This window comes from Megalopta genalis, chromosome 1, assembly GCF_051020955.1.
Source record: "Megalopta genalis isolate 19385.01 chromosome 1, iyMegGena1_principal, whole genome shotgun sequence".
NCBI lineage: Eukaryota > Metazoa > Arthropoda > Insecta > Hymenoptera > Halictidae > Megalopta > Megalopta genalis.
In genome coordinates, this window is record NC_135013.1 from 37,564,214 (window position 1) to 37,588,271 (window position 24,058).

General features: G+C 39.6%; 4 protein-coding genes across 6 annotated transcripts; 3 read left to right on the forward strand and 1 right to left on the reverse strand.

Annotated features, from left to right (window-relative positions):
• Positions 1 to 223: 223 nt before the first annotated feature.
• Gasp (Chitin binding Peritrophin-A domain-containing protein Gasp) lies at positions 224 to 15,366 on the forward strand. 2 transcript variants are annotated; one of them, XM_033467224.2, is made up of 4 exons: positions 224 to 459; positions 7,369 to 7,770; positions 10,628 to 10,841; positions 14,867 to 15,366. In XM_033467224.2, the coding sequence occupies exons 1-4, from the start codon at positions 420 to 422 to the stop codon at positions 14,928 to 14,930; spliced, it is 720 nt and encodes a 239-aa protein (XP_033323115.2). In that variant the 5' UTR covers positions 224 to 419; the 3' UTR covers positions 14,931 to 15,366. The 2 variants fall into 2 exon arrangements, with proteins under 2 accessions (XP_033323115.2, XP_033323114.2); XM_033467223.2 differs by lacking the exon at positions 14,867 to 15,366 and adding an exon at positions 13,365 to 14,524 and having other exon boundaries at positions 225 to 459.
• Positions 15,367 to 15,856: 490 nt separating this feature from the next.
• dare (NADPH:adrenodoxin oxidoreductase, mitochondrial) lies at positions 15,857 to 20,622 on the forward strand. 2 transcript variants are annotated; one of them, XM_076527532.1, is made up of 5 exons: positions 15,857 to 16,014; positions 18,890 to 19,028; positions 19,086 to 19,304; positions 19,376 to 19,591; positions 19,664 to 20,622. In XM_076527532.1, exons 2-5 carry the CDS (start codon positions 18,909 to 18,911, stop codon positions 20,489 to 20,491), a joined length of 1,383 nt encoding a protein of 460 aa, XP_076383647.1. In that variant the 5' UTR covers positions 15,857 to 16,014; positions 18,890 to 18,908; the 3' UTR covers positions 20,492 to 20,622. The 2 variants fall into 2 exon arrangements, with proteins under 2 accessions (XP_076383647.1, XP_033323112.1); XM_033467221.2 differs by having other exon boundaries at positions 15,871 to 16,014; positions 18,873 to 19,028.
• aft (cap methyltransferase 2) lies at positions 16,008 to 18,738 on the forward strand. Its single transcript, XM_033467219.2, has 3 exons — positions 16,008 to 17,642; positions 17,716 to 18,265; positions 18,344 to 18,738. Exons 1-3 carry the CDS (start codon positions 16,206 to 16,208, stop codon positions 18,448 to 18,450), a joined length of 2,094 nt encoding a protein of 697 aa, XP_033323110.2. The 5' UTR covers positions 16,008 to 16,205; the 3' UTR covers positions 18,451 to 18,738.
• On the reverse strand, positions 20,533 to 23,255 carry LOC117218673 (uncharacterized). Its single transcript, XM_033467220.2, has 5 exons — positions 22,821 to 23,255; positions 22,374 to 22,646; positions 22,002 to 22,314; positions 21,520 to 21,925; positions 20,533 to 21,441 (listed from the first exon to the last, which is right to left on the reverse strand). The coding sequence occupies exons 1-5, from the start codon at positions 23,220 to 23,222 to the stop codon at positions 21,249 to 21,251; spliced, it is 1,587 nt and encodes a 528-aa protein (XP_033323111.2). The 5' UTR covers positions 23,223 to 23,255; the 3' UTR covers positions 20,533 to 21,248.
• Positions 23,256 to 24,058: the final 803 nt, after the last annotated feature.

Genomic DNA, 24,058 nt, shown 5'->3' on the forward strand with positions numbered 1-24,058 from the left:
GAACGGGACGAAATGGGACAGAGGGAAAGAGAAGGTGTAAAAAGAGAGCGAGAAAGAGAGAGCGATAGAGAGAGGGAGAAAGGGGGAGAGGCAGCGTAGAGGTGTACATAGGTACCACTTCTTGAAGTTGACGAGGAGGAGAAGAGAGGAGGAGAGGCTCCGAGGAGGAGGTGGAAGAGGAACAGCACGTGACCAATGACTTATATAAAGCTGGAGAACGACAGCCCGCAAACACAGAGTTCTCTCTGCGCATTGGAGCCTGTGCCCGCAAAAGTGATCGACCAGTTGTTTTTTTTTTGTTCCCGTTGTTTAACCACCGGTTACTCCCGTCGCTAATACGCAAACACCGCCAACGATCATCGGTAGCGAAGTAACGAACACGTCCGCCACAGTATACCACGCGGGAGACTCGTAGAACCATGAGGACGTACTACGTGATTGCCGCCATTCTGATCGCCGGTACGTACCCGACAAATAAACGCGATACACGCGACCGAGGACGAGACCCACGATCATTATACGTGATCGTGATTCGTGAACCGCGACGATGACACGATATCCGCCGAGATTATTTTCCAATCATTTCGTTCGAGCGGGAAAAAGTGTTCGCCAAAGAGGACCCGCGCGGTTTGCTCGTCCGTCTACCGGAAGTGGAGGAACCAAGTGTGTGACTTTACGCGTGTGGAACCGCCGAGCAGAGTGCACCTCTTACCAATAGTAATCGGTTGCTTCGAGATTTTAGGAGCCGTGTACTGTCGGGATCTGAACGCGACAGGTCGCCTCCGACGTTCCCGAACGAACGTTTTCCGTATCGTCGATCATTAGGCTGCGGGACTTTACGCGTTTGTGGCAGAAAAAAGTAGCCGAAATGCGGAATGGTAGAAGCTTCGGCGGAACTTGAGAATACTGCTGCTTTCAAGTCACAATTCGTTATATTATTATATATTAATTAATATATATAATAGTAATATATGTAATTAGTAACTATATTAATATATATAATTAATAATAATATTAATAATATAATATATATAATTAATAATATTATTAATAATAATATTAATAATATACATAATGAATGATATTAATAATTCAGAGGAGAAATTAACTTCTGTGTAACTTTCCGGTCCCCGCAACTGACGCGAAAAAAGAAATGATTAAATATCCGCAGTCTAGCGATTATACTTGGTACAGAAGAATCTGGAGAATGTTGAGAAAGTCTCGCGTTGGAGAGTCCACTACTAGCGTCGATAAACACTGTAATTGATCGATCGTTACCGATCAAACTAGACCTTGTCGAGAGACGTCACGTTTCTTGCTGAAAATTGCAACACTGCCATTTAGCCAAGCCGATAAGATAATCGGTAGATCGAGTAGAATAGACAGAGGTTGTTTCGCATCTTGATTCGCGTGTGTGGTCTCGAAACATCCTGTTCAGATAAATCGGTTTCGAAAGACTTACGTTCTACTGAAATTGAAATTTTAGTGAAATCTCGAGGGATCTTCGCAGAATACATCCAGAAGCTTTCCAGCGAACTAACGAGGAAGATATAACCGATCGTGCGATTTCTAATCTAATTTTTCGGTAATGTTTCGTCGGAGCGTAGATCCCAGGCGCGATACCTGGTGGTAGCAGACACGCCATACTGTAGATCAATCTATCTGCCATAAAGTCAGTGAAAGCTGGTTAACGTGATTGATAAAACACAATTATCCTAGACTCGTTACAAAAAATTTCATTTATCGCACGACCGTACGAGAAAAGTTCTCGACGGGCGAGATCATGCGCGTTGACGTCCGTTAGGTAGGTAGAAGGATCTAGGCTGCGTAAAAGCAGCCATTACGGCGGCCCGTTGAAAACTATTATTGAAGCCAGGCTTTTTATTGGTCGCTTCTGCGAGCGATCACGGCGCTGAAACGAGATCGAAAGGCGGATTCAGTTTCCGTGCGAAGAGAAACCTTCCCGACCTGCATTTGCATTCTTTTCCATCCCCCTTCCACGGACTTTCCTTGTCGCGACAGGATAACCTTGGCCCAGATCTTGACCCTTCTTTTTATCACCGGCCACCATCGTTCGAACGCTCGTTCGTCGAAATTTCTACGGCTCGCTCGAACATTCCGTAATGGAACGTTTTAACCCTAACAAATTAAAAGGGTGGGGGAAGATTGCATCGTGCTTGCGACGATTACAAGACACAATGAAAATATTCTGATTCTAGATACTTCTGGAATCCTTCGGTTAAATTGTTTTCGTCTTACGTTTCCAAGGTTGCCGTGGATTAATTGTTTATACTTTGGGAAAAGTATTTCATATGAGGTAATAGAGAGAATAAAAAAGATAAAGATGATAAAGTAAACATAATAAAATGAAAATAATAAAATAAAGATAAAAGAATAATAATGATAATGAAACGTGAAATATTTCAAGAAAGACGACAATGAGAATAGTTACAAACTAAAGATGTTTCATGAAAGCTATATTTCATGTAAATTAACAGTGAGAATGGTAATAAAATAAAGCAAAGATTAATGATGCTAACAAAACTGTCTCTACTTTCCTCGTAGCATTAGCTTTCGATGATTCATTAAAAACAGATACTTATCGTACAAGCATGCGGATCAGTCGATGCATTATTATGGATAGACTGCGGAACAGTATGCAAATTCGCAGTTTTATAGGCAGACGCCACGAAACTGAAAGTAAACGGGACGCTACTTCTCGAACAGCTTCGACGTATTGAAATCGAAATGAAGCGAGCATGATTGCAAATGAAGCATGATTTATATTTCATTTTATTAGTCGCGTATAACTCGCGTTTCAACATCCTACGAAATGCACTATGATTTTATGAAAAATAACAGACGTGACACAAATTAAAAGTTACATGAAAATCATGTAACATTTCAACAATCACGTTACATTTTTCTTGCAATCCCTCCAATAATACATTGATTTCACAGATCCCTGATCAAAATGAACATGTGAAAGTTAGAACAGTAAATGTATCGGAAAAATCCAAGGACACCGATGCATTATTTTAATCGCATTTGCATTCAGATTCGAAAGAGATTGTTCAGAATCTGTGCCTCTTGCAATTTATCCGGAAAACCTTGATTTTGGAAATCCACCAGAAAAATGAGCATGGAAACTCCAGAACAATGAAAGTAACAGAAAAAATTTTGAGAACTCTCGCGCACTGTTTCAAACGAAATTGTATTAAAATTCGAAACAAATCATTGTGAAACCATGCATTCTGCAATCTACCCAAGAAAGAATGATCTCAAAAATCCATAACGAAAGAGTGAACAAATAGAACGCAAACCATTGAAAGTATCACAAAAATCCAAGAACATTGATGCATCATTTCAAGCGCATTCGCATTAAACTTCCAAAACGTTTACTTCGCAAATCTTTGACAAAAATGAATAAACGAATCGCAAACCGCTAAAAGTATCATAAAAATCCAAAAATACGATTTCCAAAGCAATCGAAGGAAAAATGTATCGAAACAGCGTACAAATCTCGCGCTCCACGGAAAGAGTTTCGTCCAAAGAATCGCTGGCCTAACAGCGGCGTGGAGGGGATTATTATGGGACCGGAGGAGCACGTTTTGGTGGCGGGACCGATCCCGAGAAAAATGAAAGTGAATACAGCACGCAGAGGCGACGGCGCGACAGGGTTGCTCTCGCGTATGCGAAATTACGATCCGGCGAACGTGTACGTGCGTGGTCTTGCGAGACAGCCGGAGAGAGAACGATAAAGCGAGAAAGAGCGATGGAAAGGGAAAAAGAGAGAGAGAGAGAGAAAGAGAGAGAAAGAGCAAACGTGTTGAGGAGAGCTGAGTGAACGGGATGCTGGGTTCTCCCAGTCACGAGCCGTGTTGGTGTTGCAGCTGCCGCCGCCGCTGGTAGCCGGGCCTGGCTCTAGGCCCAAAGTGAAAGCGCCTGGCGAAAGTCAGTTTGTGTCCTTACATAAGACGTTTAGGTTATTCAGACATCATACGCCGCGAAAAAAGAATAACAGATTGTTAGACGTAATTGCCAGTTCGCGGGACAATGCGCGACAGCGGACGGGGTCGACTTGTCGATAATGAAACGCTTCGGGCCTTTCTGCCGCGATCATCTAATTTCGTATTTGCTCGGGTATTCTTCATTTTCCACGATGCGGTCATTTGCCTGCGAACCGACGTGTTTCTACGTAACGATACCATCTTGTTGCCGATTCCGCGGAATTATGTAAATGCAAACATGCTTGGAAGAATACTCGAGTGTTTTACGGATCTCGGTAACTCGACCGTGTTTCGACGAAAGTACTTATTTCAGGGAACACGTCGAGTATCGGGGTATCCGAGTATTCGTAAAATCATCGTATCTTTCCGATGAATTTTAATGAAGCTATTGTTCTTATAGATTAACCCCTTGCACTGTTTCTTTCGCAGCCAGCTTGATCAGCTATTTTTTACCTTGGTTTCGATAACAGACGAATCAAATTTTATTTTGATTCAGACGAAATGAATAATATTTGTATTTAATAGATTATGTATGAACTCGTTGTTGCAGCACAAGGGGTTAACACTGAACCTACGGAGCCCTAAAAGTTACTAGCATATGTTGCTTTACAACGATGAAAAGACTGCATTTATTTAGACCTTTCGCCATTTTTATTACTTGTTTATGACGCCATTTATAACGTATGTTTCGATCCAAAAATTTAGTGAATCGATTTTCTATTAAAGAGATTCTTATTTGCAATTTCAGCAATTTTAAGACAAAGTATTCGTAACCGGTCACTTGAGCTAGCTCGGTGGTCAGTTTAGCGTTAAATTAAGCGTCACAGTAAATCCAGAAAACAATATTAACGAGTACTCAAGTACTCGAGTAAATATCATCATCTTTGCGGAGCTATTAATTCCAGTTTCCCCAACATATTGATTTCAAATGATCGACTTCTGTTTATGCAACGCCAAGATAGAAATAGCTCCAGCCGATCGGAAGGCTAAATAGTTGCAGAACACTCGACAGACAACGTGCAATCTAGAGCCGCAGCGAAAACAATATTCTCGGATGAAAGTAAGAGTCGATGGTATTCGGATTATTTCCTGTTTCGCCGCGAGTCGCGGAACGGAGCGAATACCTACCGGCGAATGATCCGAAGTAATAACGCTACGAACATGTCGTACCATTTGCAAGCACTTCAATTAACTTCGTTCCAAGTGCCTGTAATTTTACCCTCGCTCAGGAACGTTTAATACGTCCATTGAACCGCTGTTTTTTGTTCCGCGCGAATTTCTCCGCCGCGAAAATGTGTTAGTGAACGAGTCTCGTTGCAACGGTGTCTCCGAAAATATGATGGATGGAGATCCGATTCAGGTTGTTCTTGGTCGAATAAAATCTTGACGAACAGTGTCCAATCATCTCGCGAGCGAGAATCAATTTTATTGCGCAATTCTTCTCAGCAGATAATGTTCGCGGAACAAGTAAAATTGTACTCGATCACTGCGATCCCTGGCACGATTAAATGTTGCACCGGGCGTGACCGCAGAACACACTTTTATCTGCGGATTACTTCGCCTACCGGAGAGAATCTGGCCACGATTAGATCAATCCAACGATGGAACACGTAATTCAATTTATCCCTCATTAAAGTAATAAATCGTTTCCGAGCAGATATCTTCGAAATCCTGACCGCAATAAAAAAGCTTCCTTCCTCCACTTTCGATTCCAGCGACTGTCTAATTAGCAGAAATTCGTGCAACACTTAAATCGATTCTTTCCATGATCGTCGCGACTTCTTTGTTCGACGATGTTCTTTAATTGCTTCCTTCCAGTTCTCGTTTTCTGTTACACATCAAGATACACATCAAATCAGAATGTAATTATCTTCTCTGATTAGTGCATCATTAATATTGCATGTGCATAAATATGTTTTCTGTTCGACACTAAACGTACCGAGGTCTAAATGTGATACGCGTTGCCTTACAAAAATTATCAGATTGAATTTATTTAATACTAAACCTATCGAACAGTAACGCTGGTTAATGTGCATTATCTGATAAGAGTGAGGACATTCAATTTATTTAGATTTTGTACAGTTTTTGTTGTAGTAGCTGTTCCAATAATGTAATTTATGCGATAATTTCCCATGAAAATGTCTTAATGATTTTTATAATATTAAAATGAGAAAATAATATTAAAATTTGATCGTGATAAGTTTAGTGTTAAATTGTTCAAAAATTTTGTAACAATTTGTGCCGGAATCAAGAAATATATTCAACAGTTCCCAATGAAAACAGCTTTATAATTTCAATAATTAGTGATAACAGGCGGTGGTAGGTTTAGTGTTAACAATCGTGTATGTGGTGTTGCAATTGTTAATACTCCGGAAATGCATTTATAGAAAATATTTCAAGCGTTTGCTGCCCACGTGGAAACCAAACGGGCACGATCGAAAGTGAACTATGTTTTACCCTCCCTCTTGCATCGCGGTTCAATAAACTTTCTTATCCATTGCACAGTAATAAAGTCTTTATCAGACGTATCAGAACTTTCTTAATAATCGTTTCTTACGGACATGTCACGTCTGTTTTTGCAGTCATTGTTACGCAGCGAACGCGATTGTACAACACGACACAGGAAGTTGGATACAGTGTTATTTATAGGAAACGTGACTCCGTTCTATCGGAGAAGAAGTCGTTCCATTTTGGAAAGTCTAAAAATATGATGGAATGCGACGGCGTAGATATCTTGTTTACGATAACATTGAACTTTCTTGCTTATCGTATGTTATGTTAACGTTTGCGCCGTGATCAGTGTGCCGTAACTAATTTATGGGATAGGGTGGTTTGGAGTCTCGAGCCAGTGAATCGGATGCCTATCAATTCAGGCTGCTTCAGAGCAGCAAATGCAGCACGCTTTGTTGATCGGCAATATAGAATAATGGAAAGCTGGTTTTCGAGTTTCCTTATTATGCGAAGATCTCTTCCAAAAAATTCTTAGCCTCGACTAGAGCTAAAACTACTTTCAATAGATTCTCAACTTTGTGTCTAGAATCCAAATTTCTTGAAAAATTTCTCAGCCTCAACTATGACCAAAATACCTTTCCAAAAAAGTTCGTAGCCTCAAATAGAACCAAAATTCCTTCCCAAAAAATTCTTAGTCTCGGTTAAGACTAAAATTTCCTTCCCGAAAAATTCTCAACCACAGCCAGAATCAAACTCCTTTCCAAAAAAAATTCTCAGCCACAACCAGATCCAATATTGCTTTCCAAAAAATTCTCAAACTAAGCTAGGACCAAATCTCCTTTCCAAATTCTCCGCCTTATATATGGTGTCTAAATTGTCTATAAATGTTTCTATTTATGGTCGACAGGCACGAATGGCCAGGAGAACTTCAAATGCCCCGACGACTTCGGGTTCTACCCTCATCACATATCCTGCGACAAATATTGGAAGTGCGACAATAACGCGGCCGAGCTGAAGACCTGCGGCAACGGGCTCGCGTTCGACGCCAGCGACAGCAAGTTCCTCACCGAAAACTGCGACTACCTCCACAACGTTGACTGCGGTGAAAGGACGCAGCTCGAGCCGGCGATCAGCACGCCCCATTGTCCGCGATTGTACGGCATCTTCGCCGACGATAAGAAATGCGACGTGTTCTGGAACTGCTGGAACGGAGAAGCATCCAGGTACCAATGCAGCCCTGGATTAGCCTACGACCGCGAGGCCAGAGTATGCATGTGGGCTGACCAGGTGCCCGAATGCAAGAACGAAGGTAGGTCCGGATATCCTTGATTCTCTCGGATGCTAATCTTGCTTGCTCCTTAAATACACAGCCAGTTTCTATCGTAATAGCAATTTCTTTTCAGTGAAAATATTTATATATTTAAGTATGAAATATTCAAGCAGTGAAAAAATGATGAGAAAAATCACTGATCTCTCGAGAGTATCTTTTCTTTTTTGTAACAATTGATTTTTTTCAGAATATTATTTCGATGTCTTTATGAACTGTCAGAGCAGACCTGGGTAAAAATATTTGAAAAGGTATTTATTGGAGATAGTTAATGAAATACTTTTGTTTAAGTGAAATATTATTTCGAGATTTAATTAACGTCATAGAGAGTATGTATTGAAAAGTTATTTTTATGTTGAGATAAAAAAAAATTTTAATTGGTGCAGAGTCTTCTTAAGGTGTACTATGGAAATAATATAATATTAATAATATTATATGGAAATAATATAATATTAATAATATTATATGGAAATAATATAATATTAATAATATATTTTTTAAATACTTATTACGCAATTTGTGAAATAAATTAAGTATTTCAACTGGTATTTCATTTAATAGGTGTTCTCAAGTATTCGTATCTCTTAGTTGAAATATATTTATCCAGGTTTGACTGCGAGAGTTCGGTTCTTGGAAGTTTGCATCATCGTGACATCTCACGCTTCCAATTGGCAGCGATAGAACTATTTTGTTTGGTAAAAAAAAAATTCTATCAAGTTTGTGCTAACTGGACTCGAAGTTCGCAAGATGGAACAAGGAAATATCAAACGCGCATAATCGAAGTGAAATCAGCACTCCGTGACTTTCGAGTTTCTTCTACTGTCTTGCATTTGCTGTAGCGTGGATGATCATCGATCGAAAAAAATTCTGAAAGAAGTCCGACCGATTACCAGTGAACCAGTTCTTTTTCAGGACTTTCATGTTTTCTCTTCGATTATTGCAGTGTCTTCTCGTTGCGAGCGATTTATTAATGCGCGCCAATTATTCCTCGTGATAGCATGGCGATACGAGTAGAGTGGTTAGGTATCTTTGGGTAACTTCGTATCTGTCTGACCATGAGAGAACAGATCTACTTAAACTCCTGGATCTGTATGGCTGTAGAAACTGACATACGTTGATCGTCAATTTTCGAAAAACGCCCAAAATATTCTAAATTCTCATTAAAAAGTTGCCTAATTTCTCAAAATGCAACTCTTCTAAATTATTGCGTTATTAAATATGTTCGAATTTGATTATCTGTATACTTTTGATTATATTTACAATTTTAATTATCCGTATAATTTTGATTAACTGTATAAATTTGATTATCTATATAATCTTGATTATCTGCATAATTTTCATTATCTTCGTCATTTTCATTATCTCTGTCATTTAAGCCCGCTTAATTTTCTCTTCAGCGAAGTTCGTAAAACGTCCACTATACTAATCATTGACGTCTTACCGCAACAATTTGCGGTGGCAGCGAAACTCCGAATTTCGTGAAATGAATGAAATTACGTCACTGGGAAGTAAGCGGCCCATTTCTCGTGGCGAACAGTGTTCTGGTCGAGTGCAATGGCGGCACTTGGTACGCCATCTTGCAACGATCTCGCTCATTATGCCAGTCCGCGTTCGATCGACGAACGTGACAATAGCCCCCACGCACATCCTGTGCGTTTCATCACGCGGAATCTTCGCCCGATAGAATTCAAAGGCGAACCCTGATATTACCATTCACCGACTTCCACTGTCGGACAATCGCGGGGAGTCTCGCACCACGCCTCTCATTTTCTCAGGCCTCTCAACATCCTCCGAGAGATGCACTGCGAATTGTCGAAACAGTTTCGAACGTGTCTCAACCATTTCGACAATGGAGACGTTCAAATGAGTCGATGATGCGTTCGAACCAAATATGCATTCTTATGCAATTTCTTTTCTGTGAAAAAGCAAACTCCAAGGTGCTTAATGCTGCTTGAAAAAAAATCAAGCATGGCCTTCAAACATCTACAAACCAGTCACGATGTTTCAAATTGTTATCACGATTAGTTCCGCTTAAAAAAATTCTTAGAGTTTGATTTTTGACTGATAATATAGGAATTCGTCAATTCGCTAACATCGACAAGGTTTAATCGCAGATTTTAATTTAGTCAAGAAATCGTGTATGTTCTTCAAGCATCCTCAAACTCCGTCGCGAAGTTTCAAAATGTTACCATTAATACTATCGTATGAAAAAATTCTCATAACTTGCTTCTCAACTGACAGTCCAAGAATCCAACGATTCGTCAACACTGACAAGGTTCAATCGCAACTTTTAATTTACAGATGGTTGTACGACGCATGTTCGATGGTTATTAGACTGCGGATTTTATGCGCAGAAGAAGAAATACACTTTTCTTTAACTCCTCTCTCCTACACTTTATCTAAGAAATGATTATTTTGTACATAGATTCGTCGCCTAATGACCCTACAAATAAAATTTCACACTAAACGTACCGGAGTCTAAAAATGGCTGACATGTGTTGTCATATAAAAACTGCAAGACTGAATTTATTCGAATTCGCAATTATTTAAATTATTCACAATTGTTACAACGGTGCGAATAGAGAAAGTTCTAATGGAAGCAGCTTTACGACTTCAATAACTATAACATGAAAAACATGGAACCGATTATTTGACCGGCAGTGGTTCGGTGTTAACATAAATGGTTTTCGTTCCCTGCTTTCCCGTGGAATTCTCGCCAGATGGAATTCAAAGGCGAGCCCCGATATTTCCCATTCACCAGCCTCGGTCGCGAGGTGGTTTCTCTCTTTCTCTATCTTCTCCCTGGATCTGATGGTGTCTGTTTGATCGCATTGCGCAGAGGTCGCGGGAGGTTTCACGTGTCCTGCCGCCGGCGAAGTGAGCGGAGCATCCGGCAGTTTTAGCAGACACGCCCATCCCGAGGACTGCAGAAAGTATTACATTTGCCTGGAAGGCATCGCCAGAGAGTACGGCTGCCCGATCGGCACTGTCTTCAAGATCGGCGACGCCGACGGCAGCGGCGCCTGCGAAGACCCTGAGGACGTTCCCGGATGGTGAGTGTCCTTTTCACTGATCTTACAAACTTCAGCGACGGCAATCGTGCCGTCTGCCAGACTTTCCAGGTACCTGAGGAGTCCTCGGAGAGCTGTCGACTTTCCTGGCATCTCTTCGGGGTGAAAACAACCCTTGAAAATCAGTCGAACCTTTTAACTAGCTTGTTTGATTTTCTTCTAGAAAATCTTCTTCTTTAATTTAAAGGTTGATTAATAATGAACAGAGCTTGGATGAAACTGTTGAAATTTTCAATTGATTCGGTTAGAATCATGGTGGCGTATGTCCCATTTTTCTCATTGCAAAGAAACCGGGAACATTATCGTTTTCTATCATGTCTATTGTTCGCTGGCCAAATTTATCGTTAAAATAATATAGAGTTAAGCTAATTTATAGTAACTCTTTGGTTTATTTTACTTGCCTTTTTAATATTTCGGCATGCACCGATTACGTTTGAAGACATAAGCCAAAATTTTCGATAATATCACTTACGCCACTGCTGGAATCTCCAATACAGGAATCTATTAGCCGCAGAAATGATCGAGAACTATCATTAGCGAATTAATGTAACTGCTATCTGTTTCGCATCTCCGCAACCAGAAGTAGTCACCTCCGTTTTCCAGAAAAAGAAAGCTCGGGAGACTTCCTAGTCGCGTTCCCGCCGGTTCTAAATTGTAATTAACGAGGCTGCGCGAGGGTAGCGCGGCGTGAATTGAAATATATCGAGAAACTTCGCGTCCAGACGTTACGTAAAGTCGAATTCTGGCTAAACCGGGTATTATATAGTCCGACTGCTGATTACAGTATTTTAAACCGGGCGACACGCGCCCACCACGGCTGGAAATCCGTCAGGTGTTTCTTCTTTTTCGGGTGACGCAATTAAAACGGATATTCCATCGACACACGTGTGCACGCGCGCGCGCGCGCGCCCGGCTTGTCTCGTATACCGGGCCGATAGGTTTTGCGTAACACCGTCCAAATGTTGGTAACACAATATTTACATAATGCCCTGGCGCGAGGACAGGAATAACGTGTGTGAAAGCTTGCACGCGAAACGTGCTTTCGAAAAATCCCGGAGACCCTTTTATTTTCATCGCGTATACGGTCACTCCGCTTCCTCGTTCTCGAATGAACAGCCATTCGCGCGTCGTTTCGCAATTTAACCTTTTCCGCGGTCTAGAAAGGTGCTACACCGATACCTGCTCGATGCACAGCGAAGCATTTGGCCTCGAAAAATGGCCGAAAGGCGGTACAAAAAATCCCCTGCGAGTTATCAAATTGTTGCCTCACGAGAGACCCTAATTTGTAGAGGATGACATTCGAATATGTTTTCCTTTCTTTTATTCTCTCGATGGCAAACGAGAAATACAAACGAGTAAATTCTTGAAAGCTAAAAGAAACTCTTAAAACTCTTAAACACCTAATCAAAAAGTAAATGACTAACTTATTTTATTCTTTTTCTCCTTTATTAATATTGCGAGGAGGTTTTTGCAACGCTGTTTCTCTCTTAACTAGTTTCTGAATTACCGTTCACACCAAGGCATCGTTGATAACTTTGTCCTTTTTGATTTTGATGATGATCTACTGAACGACACCAAAGGGTATACCGATAGGGAGACAACATCACTTTTGTAAAAACGACTTAGCACCTATCTTCATTCCACAATTTACTCCAATCATTGTATCTAATGTTACTTAACAACAAAAATGTCTAACCTTGTCTACAGAATGTATGTCTGAGATATGCTAAAAACGACTCTGTATGTGGTGTCCCTCATTTATTACTCTTGATGGAAGCGAAACGATGTACACTTGAAATTAATGTCTACAATACAAATTGTAGTTTCTATTATATAAAAATCAGTTCGATACGTTCACCTACCACCGTCACACATGCGTAACGACGACCTCGTGGTTTACGTAACAATAGACAAACAATAGCATTATAAAATTTCCTGGGCATAATACACTTTATATTTATCGAATATGATATATCACATTTTTTATTCAAAACGAATAACATGAAAGAATAAAAAGATTTAATATAATCTTATTTTAAAATAAATAAAACGGAAGAATAAAAAAATTCAATATGTCTTATCCAAAAATAAACAAAATAAAAGAACAAAAGAATTGAATATGCGTTATTCTAAAATAAACAAAATAAAATGATGAAAAGATTTAAAATGTCTTATTCGATAAATACCAAGTTAATTATGCCTGGAAACAAACCAAAACACACAGCAATTGGTCACGCCACAGTAACCTGCTCTAGTACTCTACAGTGTAATAGTAACCTACATCGTTCCGCAAAATCGAGAGATGAGCTGTCGGATCGGGTCGGGACGAGCCGGGTCTGAACCCGAAATTTTCCGGAACACTTCGAGTTTCCGCGTCGTAATCGAACGACCGATCCTTCCATCAAGGGTGTGAACGTGATTAACTTCGAACACGAAACGCACTTACCGGAGGTGGCACACGTCACGCATGTCCTAACCCGGATTTTTCCCGGTTTTGCTTCGCAGTGAGGATTACTACGGTGACCTGGACCTGAAGAGCATCAGGAAGAGCGAGCTGCTTGCGGGAATTCAGAATTCGGGCGAGACCAGGAAGCCCCAAGGTCAAGGGAAACCGAGGCCCCCGTCGGCACCTGCGAGGCCCAACGCACCCCTCCAGGAATAATCTCTAACCTCCCCTACTATGTCTCCTCCAATCTCGCGTCTTCTCATCCCCCTCTGTTCCCCATCTCTCCATCCCTCTTCACGAAACGCTCTCTCTCTCTCGCGCGCGCTCTCTTCACTCTCTCTCTCTCTATTTCTCTCTATTTCCTCCTGTCACACACATCTACGTACACGCGCACACACACACGCACACAGACACGAACGTACTCATACAATCTCGAGCGAAGAGCCCAGGTGTTCGATACCTCGGCGATACGTGCTGGTGATTATGAGAAGCGACCCCGATCGCGAGAATCGAAAGCGTCGTTCGCAACGATCGCTATCAAAGCTTAGCTGGAGTCGTTCAATTCGACTCGGAGGGGCCGCTCTCGTGATTACAGGTAAACGTCTATGTTACACCGGGAGCCAAGAGTGACCGCCTCCTATTCTCGTAGCTTCCCGTCGAAATTGCTAGGGAAAGATCTTGGAACCCTGGGAACGGCAACCGAGAGAAATTCGTAAAGATAGATTGTATTCTTGGAAATTTCACGAGATCCTCCCGACACACCAACGCGAGTAGTCTCGACGCGCCCGGCTCCGTTTTCGACCTGTTTAATTATCTAATTAGTTAGTGGAGAGCGGCACGCGCGTGAAATTATCAAGAGACTGACCGTAGCTCGTCGGAGCTCGGGCGAGCGATCGAGACCTACGGAGGGAGTTATTCGGAACGATCCGCGCTCGATATTCGATTACGCGAGGAAAATTCGCGATCGCGTCTTCTCATCGATTTCTACCATTCTATTGTCTCACCCTCGATTTTTCGCCGTACCGTTCGTTGCCGTGAGACGTTCGATCCGAGGGAAAAATCGCGGTCGCGGAGGTGGATCGAGATTCTCGCGATCCGAGGCTGCCACCCACGCACTCTTGGCCTCGGTCGAGCATAAGCTTGCGTTAAGCTAGACTCATCCGTGTATTTGTAAGTAATGTGAAAGATTCGTATAATAAATGGAAAAACATTCGTGAGACTTCGTCTGTGTTTTCAGCCCCTCACTCAGTCCCTTCAGCCACGTTTCTAATTCGATCGTGTGACCTAATTGCATGACGCTCCACGGACAATGTAACGCACGTTCGCCGCTTCTCTACTCTTTCCTTTGTGTATTTTCCGCGGAGAAATTGGAGCGTGCCACCGGAGTTTCACTTCACTGCATGGGATAACTTGCATTGCTAATCGATGTAAAAGCGTCTTTTACGTGCGTGCTCGCCTGTCTAACCGCAACGATTTTGTTACCTTTTCTTTTTTTTTAATCGGCGGGGTTCGCGAGCTTTTTTCTATTTTGGTGAATAATTCGTTTGAATTGATTGAACAGCGAGAAGTACTACGGCGACGTGGATCTGAAGGCTCTACGTAAACTGGGATACAGGAAGAAGTGAGAAGTCGGCGATTATTTCGAGGATCATTGACAGAGAGATTTTAGGATCATTGGAAATCGCCGATCTTCGAGGGCAAAGATTTGGAGGAGCAGGTAAAATAGGGATGAAGAAAAATCTCGTCGAAAGGCGAAACACGTGGATGGTTGCCGATTTAAGATAATTTAATTTAGCTTAGTAAGTTATGGATTACTTGTTTTATTATCGGACTAAGAATATTGAGAATATGGAACCTTTGAACTAAACAACGAATTATTATTCAGCGAGATTGTAAATAGTCTTTTACTGTTGTAACGCGTGAAATCGACGGAAGATTATCCCATGATTATTTTTTTAACCGATATCATCGTTCATGATCACAATTCTAGACCAAATTACTATGATATATAGACGTCTATGTAAATAAATATTATAAAAATAAACGACCATTAATAACATATATGTTTGTAATTCTTCCACGAACTTAGTTGTTTCACTTCTCTATTAATTCGGTGACTGTAGAATTTTTATTCCAAATACTTCGCGCGCTATTATTTGAATCGGGCATAGAGTATAGCAACTTAGGAAGAGAATCTCCTATGAGAAAGTATATACTACTCGAATATGTAATTGGAGAGAGAAAGTGTATTTAATCTTGACAATTAATGTGTAACAGCAGAAATAAACGCAAGTATGAACAAAAAATAAAGCAAAAAATTGTACTAATCAGAAACTCTATGATTTGAATCACGCGCGATAAAATACCTGTTGGACTTGCTATTTAAAACCGCCATCATCGTATTCTGAGGCTATAAAAATTACAACCTGACTTCATCTATACAGTCATCTGTACATATCAGTGATGTTATCAGATATGGTACATCACTGACAGTACTATGTACATACATACATACATAGTATACACATAGCTTCGCTCGACTCAAGTTTCGTATTATCTCTCTCCGTCTCACGAGGTGTCAGCACAATAAAGGCGGACCGCGAGGCTTGAAGAAATCGATATCTGCGTACTACTCTCGACTCTTTAAAATTCGGTCCCAGCAACAGATAGGGAGATTTTACTGTATTTCTAGTTTTCTCTTGCAAGGAGGTGAGGTATAATCGTGTAAATATGTAAAGAGAAAGGAGTCAGCCAAACAGTAGAATACAGAGATAAAATAACCTTAACCTTAAAACATTTCCTATTTTAAAAAGGAGACTGCGATACTTATAAACTTTTAATTAATTGATAACACTTGCTTTAACTCAAAGTTAGAATAAACAAGTGACTCGAGAGGGACAATGGAGACACAAAATCCTTTGAAAACTAAAGAACAAACATCAACCACGAATTTACTACATTTTAAAAAATTAAGTACTAAGGAACATGTAAATAATTTATTTGACAAACGTTTCTTAATCACCGATAATGAGTGTTATCCGTTACCTGATCCACAGTCAGTGTTTAAGTGTCCTGTGTGGGAAATTGAACAGTTGCAAACATTAAAGAAAGAATTAAATGACATAAAAAGTTCTTTAAATAGTTACAAGCTCGAGGAATGGCAAATACATACGAGAAATAGAAACAGTGCAAAGAATGTTATGCCATATTTGAGAAAGTACATTAAGCCAGAATTTTTGACTCAGGCATGGTGTAAGTTCTATGAAATAGTGTCATCCTTCCCTCTAGTACCAGTAACTTGCATTAATAATAATAGCAAATGCTTTAAGTCTGTCCATTTGTGCGAAGCACCTGGAGCATTTATAACATCTTTAAATCACTGGTTAAAAACAAATGTATCTGAGATTCAATGGGATTGGATCGCTACGACATTAAATCCATATTACGAAGGCTATTCCCCGTATAAAATGGTTGGCGATGATAGATTCATAAAGCATACGTTAGATCATTGGTGCTTTGGTGAGGATAATACAGGGGACCTCATGAGCATTGAAAATTTGAATGAACTCATAAAAATGTCAGAGCCTTGTAACAATGTATTTCTAGTCACTGCTGACGGCAGTATAGATTGTACGGATGATCCAGGGGAACAAGAGAACATAGTAGCACATTTACACTTCTGTGAAACTGTAGCTGCTCTACACCTTTTACAAACTGGGGGTAGTTTTTTGTTGAAAATTTTCACAACTTTTGAATGCCATTCAATCTGCTTGATGTATTTCCTGTGTTGCTGTTTCAATGAAGTTAGCGTAGTCAAGCCAGCAACAAGTAAAGAAGGAAATTCTGAAAGTTATATTGTTTGCACAAATTTTAAGGGGCAGTCACATGTGTTGCCATTCCTGAAGGAGTTTACAAAATACTATGAATGTGGCTCTGAAAAAGCTATGTTTAATAAGGACGATATTCCATGTTCATTTATATCAAGGATTATAGAGTGTAGTAAATTTTTCAAGTGTCACCAAAGTCTGGTCATAATGAATAATATTATTACATTTAAGTCTGATAATACTAAAATGCTTAATGATATGAAGCAAATTCAATATCAAGTTGTTGCAAAGTATATCACAGATTATAATGTAAGAAAATTGATGTTGGGAGAGATTGTGGGAAATGCAAAACTGACAGCATCTAATGGTGTTAAAATTGTAAGAATGATACTTGGATCTTACAATGAACGTTATGAACGACATCATTTAGCACCATGGGATCAATTAAAAGCTCTTTATGATGACACTAATAAATTAGAGATTGAATATCCTTCAGATAAAACTGTAGAAGTAAGATGTTTTTATTTTAACTAAACTTAAAATTTCATTACACTAGAAACTAAAATAACCATTTTCTTTGTAGCTCACTGTCAATAAATTGCCAGGAGATTTACAAATTTCTTTGGGAAAAGCCTTTCATACGGTATTGTCCTCAAGATTATGTCATGATGGTATTCTTAGAATAAAAACGAAAATGGATGATATTCTTGTCAGCATGGGACATAAAATAGAATATCCGCACATTAAAAAAGTTACTAGGTTGAAAAAAGAGATACTCAGTAAAAGAGGACGTAAAATTATAACATTCCAATATACAGATATTTATGACAGCCACAGAATAATTGTTAACATTTGTGAAACAGTACACAGTCTTGATACTGGAGATATTTTAGTGTTAGTTGGTTATTCATTGCTCACTTGCCTCAATGTCGGGCTTCTCTATCTCTTAAGTTGTACTTTTGATTCACTCATAATTCAACATTCTACTGATATTGGCTCAATGATTATATTAAAAAATTATCGCTGTGACAAGGAAATACTGAAAAATTTCACTGATATCAAAGATATCTCTTCTAATATTCAACAAACAGAAAGAGCTGTTTTGCAAATAATTCCTGCAACAATTCTATATGGTAAGAAATTATTAGTGTATTCCAGTCACATGTATATGCTGTACACTATGTTTCTATCGTATTCTTTCTTCTTTCTAGAATGTGACCTTCTCTACCCAATTGTGAATACTAATCATTGGATTATCAAATCATACATTCATTATGTTTTCACTACATTAGAGAAACATATTAAAGAAGGAAAGTAAGCTGTAGCAGTTCTGCAATATATAAATGCCAAAGTGGTATCAATACTTTTGATACAATAAATAATAATTTACACTCATAACTGGTGTATTCTGTAGGAAAATAAGCCGCAGCAGTTCTACAATATATAAATGCCAAAGTTGTATCAATACTTTTGATACAATAAATAATAATTTTCACTCGTAACTGGTGTATTCTATAAGAAAATAAGCCGCAGCAGTTCTACGATATATAAATGCCAAAGTTGTATCAATACTTTTGATACAATAAATAATAATTTTCACTCGTAACTGGTGTATTCTTTTTCTTGAACTTTTGTTGTCATAATATGTTCAAAAGAAATAGTTTTTGGTTGCCTCCTTTTTGAAGACTTTATGCTTTTATATGTACAAGCAGAACATAATAAAACAGTGCAATTTTTAAGGTCAGTGATCTTTTTAGATCAATGTAAACTACTGTCATGAAAACTTCTACTATTGGCAGTTGCCTCCGGTTATTTTCAACTGAAAATGTTGTACCAAAAGTTTGTATCGTGGGTGCAGGACCTGCAGGTTTTTATGCTGCACAGCAATTGTTAAAGGTATGTACAAGATTTGATATAAATATAAAGCACACCTAATGGAATGAATTCCTGTAGACTTCCAGTAATGTACATGTCGATGTATTGGAAAAATTACCAGTACCATATGGTTTGGTACGTTTTGGAGTAGCTCCAGATCATCCAGAAGTTAAGAATGTTATTCATACTTTCGAAAAAACAGCATCTAATCCGCGTTTTCAATTTATGGGAAACGTTAACATAGGAAAAGATGTTAGTATGAAGCAATTACAAGAAATTTATCATGCTGTTTTGTTGGTATGTATCACGGAAGAGCATTTACATTTGCTCAACTTTAAAACTGAGTATTTAATATCACATTGTTGTAGACATACGGCGCAGAAGAGGATAAAGAGTTCAATATACCTGGTGAAAATTTGGATAATGTAATATCAGGTCGACGATTTGTCGGTTGGTATAATGGAGTACCAGCAGATAGCAATTTGAAACTGAATTTGGATGTAGAAGAAGCAGTTGTTCTGGGCCAAGGCAATGTCGCCATAGATATTGCAAGAATTTTGTTAACACCAGTGGACAAATTAAAGGTACATATAAAATCAGTAAAGGTGTCTCTATAACTGCGCTTCTCTAATTTAAATATATTTCTGCTGTTTCAGAATACCGATATAACGTCATTCGCCTTGGAACAGCTATTGAGAAGCAAAGTACGCAAAGTTTCGTTGGTTGGAAGAAGGGGGCCATTGCAAGCTGCTTTTACAATAGCAGAATTACGCGAAATAATCAAATTAGATGGTTGTAAAACTTACTGGCGTTCGACTGACTTTGAAGGTGTAAAGGACACAGTTGGCAGTTTGGCAAGGCCACGCAAAAGACTGACGGAACTCATGCTGAAATCCTTGGAAGAGACACCTGCGAACACAACGTTCAGTATGAAGCAGTTACATCCCATATTTCTAAGAAGTCCTATAGAATTTCTAGGCTCCAACAGTGTCAGCAGTGTTAAGCTATCGATAAATAGACTGGAAGGAAATGATCCGCAAAAACAAATAGCAGTACCTACCAAATCAGTTGAAGAGATTCCATGCGGTTTGGCGTTCCGTAGTATCGGATATAAATCAATCTCTATCGATGTATCGCTACCGTTCGATACCAAGAATGGTCGCGTCAAAAATGCAGCAGGCAAAGTTGCAGATAATATTTACGCAGCCGGCTGGGTTGCAACAGGTCCTGTCGGCGTGATATTATCGACGATGACGAATGCGTTCTATGTCGGTGGATTAATAAACAAGGAGCTCTCAGCTGCAGGAAACAAAGCTGGATCAGTAGGCTTGCGCCAAATTCTTGAACAAAAAAATATATGTTCGGTGTCGTATAACGACTGGAAAAAAATCGACGAAGTGGAGTGTGAGAGAGGAAAAGAATTGGGAAAGCCAAGGGAAAAAATAGTCGATGTAAATGAAATGTTAGAAATAGCTTTAAGATGATTGCAATGAAAAGCCTTATGGGGCAGGAATTAAAATCGATGTTTACACTTTCTTATAATCTTACTTATTTGTTAAATAAAATTGTTCTTGTTGCAGAAAATAAATATCTACAACAGTAAATTAATACATTATATTGTGCGCAACTTTAAAAATGAAACTCATATACACTACGGTCCCTGGAGATATCGTCATTTTCAGCGAAAATCAATCGAATTACGCAAGTTCTATATTTCTCATTCAGTCTATGATCACAGTTATTATATTGGTTCTAACGAATGCTGACTATTTTACCTCTGGCGATTATTCTTTAGAATTCTTGATCACTGATTTGAATTTTTACGACATAGATTAGATATAGGACACATGCCACCTTATGAAATTTAGTGTTCGAAGTCAGCGCCCTCTTCTGATGAACAGTTTAGCGGTATCAAATAATACAAGAGTTCTAATACAGATGACACGACCTCGCTATTCTAAGTAAAATATCTACTTTACCACTGCTGATAAAATTCGTTTCTCAAATATTTAAAAGTCGTTCAAACAAAACTTGAATAATACGCATTACATCTTCACTCTCGTTACCAATACATCGACTTATATGTTCAAATAATCTGGCACTTGATCGTTTGGGCAACTCTTCATTAAAAATCGTTTAAATAAAAAATTACGTTCTTGAAATCGCTTCTAAATAACTTCTAGCCCATATCCAATATGATACAAATTAAAATTCACGCTGATAATATAAATAAAAACTGGCTCATTCTTTTGCATTGCTGCGTTTTAAATTCTCAGGTAATGTAACCGGCTTTGCAATGACAGATTTCGTCGCCTGTAAAACTTTCGTGGGTTGCTTCAGCATCGATGTCCGTCCAGTCGGTGTATTTAACGCTCCAAACTTTTTCGGTGTAGCGATCCGAGTTTTCGACGGACTTTTTGGTATCGTACGGGGCCTGAAATATCAAATCAGCACCGTCTCTATTCTCGTCACAATTCAGAATTTCAATTCATCGAATCAACTAACAGCATACCTATTTAACGAGTTCGGTTCAGCCGCAAGAGTAAGTTTATTCGTATTGTACTTCTGTCCGATGTCGATGGGTTTTGACGGCAAAGACAGCCCTATATGCGACGACGGAAGATAGAAGCTACGACGACGGTATTGCGACTTTGCATTTTCCTGTTCCATTTGGATACTTCTTTTCGTCGCCGAAGGAGGAATCGGATCGCTGATTCTCTGTGTCCGCGGTGACCTTGGTGTTAGCAATACGTTCCTCGGAGCCGGTCTCACTAATGCCTGCGTCTCTTTCGTAAAACGACTCAAACTTGACAATGGCTTCACACTGCTGACCGCGCTCATTCGCGCCTTCTTCAGTGGAGTAATGCTCGGAACCTGTGAAATTTTTGCTGGTGCCGATTTCACGGATGAGGTGTCATCTGCTGAAAGAACATTTAAAATCACTCTCCAGCTGTTCAGAAAGTTTGCCAAACGCAAAGGCTACCGAATAATGACCTTGATTAAGAGAGGCGTCATTCAAGACAAACGACTTCCTGGCCAGCATCTTGAGAGCCTTGTCTAACTCGGCTTTAGCTCCGATGATGTATTCAGTCAGGTTCTTCGAATCTTCTTCTCCGGGCAGGGAAAGCTGGCCCAAAGATTGGGACAAATCGTGCGGCACGGTTGGAGAACTCGTAATAATTGTTGGCAACGATGACCGCGGCTCTTCCACATTTTCGGTTTCGATGTCCCATGTTCTTTGACGTTGCAAAACGGGCTTCGACAGAGGCGGAAACGCATTTTGATCTACACTGTTTTTAGGAGGTCCCTGCAACAGATCGCAACTTTATAATTCGAAAAATTTACAACTTCTGTTCCGGAACTCACATTTGATCCGTATAAGTAGATTTCCGGAGCTGTGTTACTGCGCGAAACGCCGATCTCTTCTCGCAAATTGCCGTTCGAAACTGTCGTTTCGAGAGATATGTTGTTCGAACAAGGAATGTTCAAACTTACTTCCGTATTACGGTTCACGTCTGGTTCGTAGGAAATCGTGTCGAACAATCTCTGCGACACGTCTCGCAAGATTTGCGTCACGTCTTTTGGCAGACGGGGCAACAGATTGCTGCCGGTTTCCACCACTTTCCGTGCGATATTGTCCTGCAACAAATTCAGCGGTGATCCAGAAGAACAATTCGCTGGAATGAACATTTAATCAACGGCGTTCAACATTAAAATACTGGCAAGTCTTTTTGTTCATCAAGATTCGTACAGCATAAAAATGTTTACTCTCGAAGAGCCGAGTACTAAAAGATATAATCTATTGTAACATACAGTACTTCCCGAGGGTCCAGTGCCACTGACGCTCCAAAAGGACGCGTCATTGACGTGATCAGAATGGGGACATCGGCATGTGACGTTATCCAATTCCAAAACAGCTTTCATCTTGGAGGAGCCGCACTCGATGGCAACTTTCAGGATGCCAGGCTGACAAGTTAAATTATTTTCCCCGTTTTTTCTTTCAGAGTCGTTGGTTTTGTCCATCAAAAGAAGCTTGAAGCCGATCCCTTGAAGGAAACCGGCCAAAATAGGTAAATCGAGCCTCGTATTACCGTACGATTCGGTGTCCGACGGTGGTACTCCGTTTATCCAACGTAGCACCCACTGATAAAACTTTCTTTGTGCACTGGATTGCGCAGCACTTTGGCTAACGAACGAACACGTGCTGGTATCCATCGTGGACAGACATCAACTGAAGAAAACGGTTAGAGATTGCTGTGAAATTCGTATTTGAACTTTTTTACCTTCCATGTCAACAGTTCACGCGAAGACAAACGTAAACATTGACAAGATCACTAAGAGAAATGTATTCGTTTGTATCGAGGGGCTACATTAGAAGAGGAATTTTTTAAATAGATTTCAAGCGAAACTGATCTGCAATCGCAATTCAATGGAGAAAGTATATTAATTAGCCGTGGGAGGGACTTATTTAATTATTTGAGTAGCAATTGAATCGTCGTAGATGACAATAATGTACAGTGACTCCAAAATGTATTCCTACACCATTTAAAATAGAATTACATTTATTAGATAGATAGATAGATAGATAGATAGACTTACATTTTTTCCAGACGCTAGTGAGACTGGTTTAATAGACAATTTCAAATAAAATTTTGCAAAAATTGCAGTTGGTTGATACGATAAAGAAAATTCAAAAATGTTGGTTTTCAACATTCTTGCGAGCTTCTAACGAACAAGATAAAATCAATGATTTGTTCATGTCATTTAAAATGTTCGCACTTAATATCTGTAGATAAAGAAAATGCATGCTCTGCAGGTAAACTTGCAACGGTTTGGAAAATTCTTTGCAGAGATGGCGTCACAGGTATTTTCTATTGAAAGTCAATCGGCGTAGTCTCAAGAAGAAAGTAAAAAGTTTTTCTGTATTATTTGTCTACGAATTCTTGTATGTTTATGCAATTACTAGACTTCCTGATAGATTTTGTTATCGACACCAGGGTTTTCTAAATTAAGGATGCCACGAAATCGTTATTAAATGATTCTGTTTCATC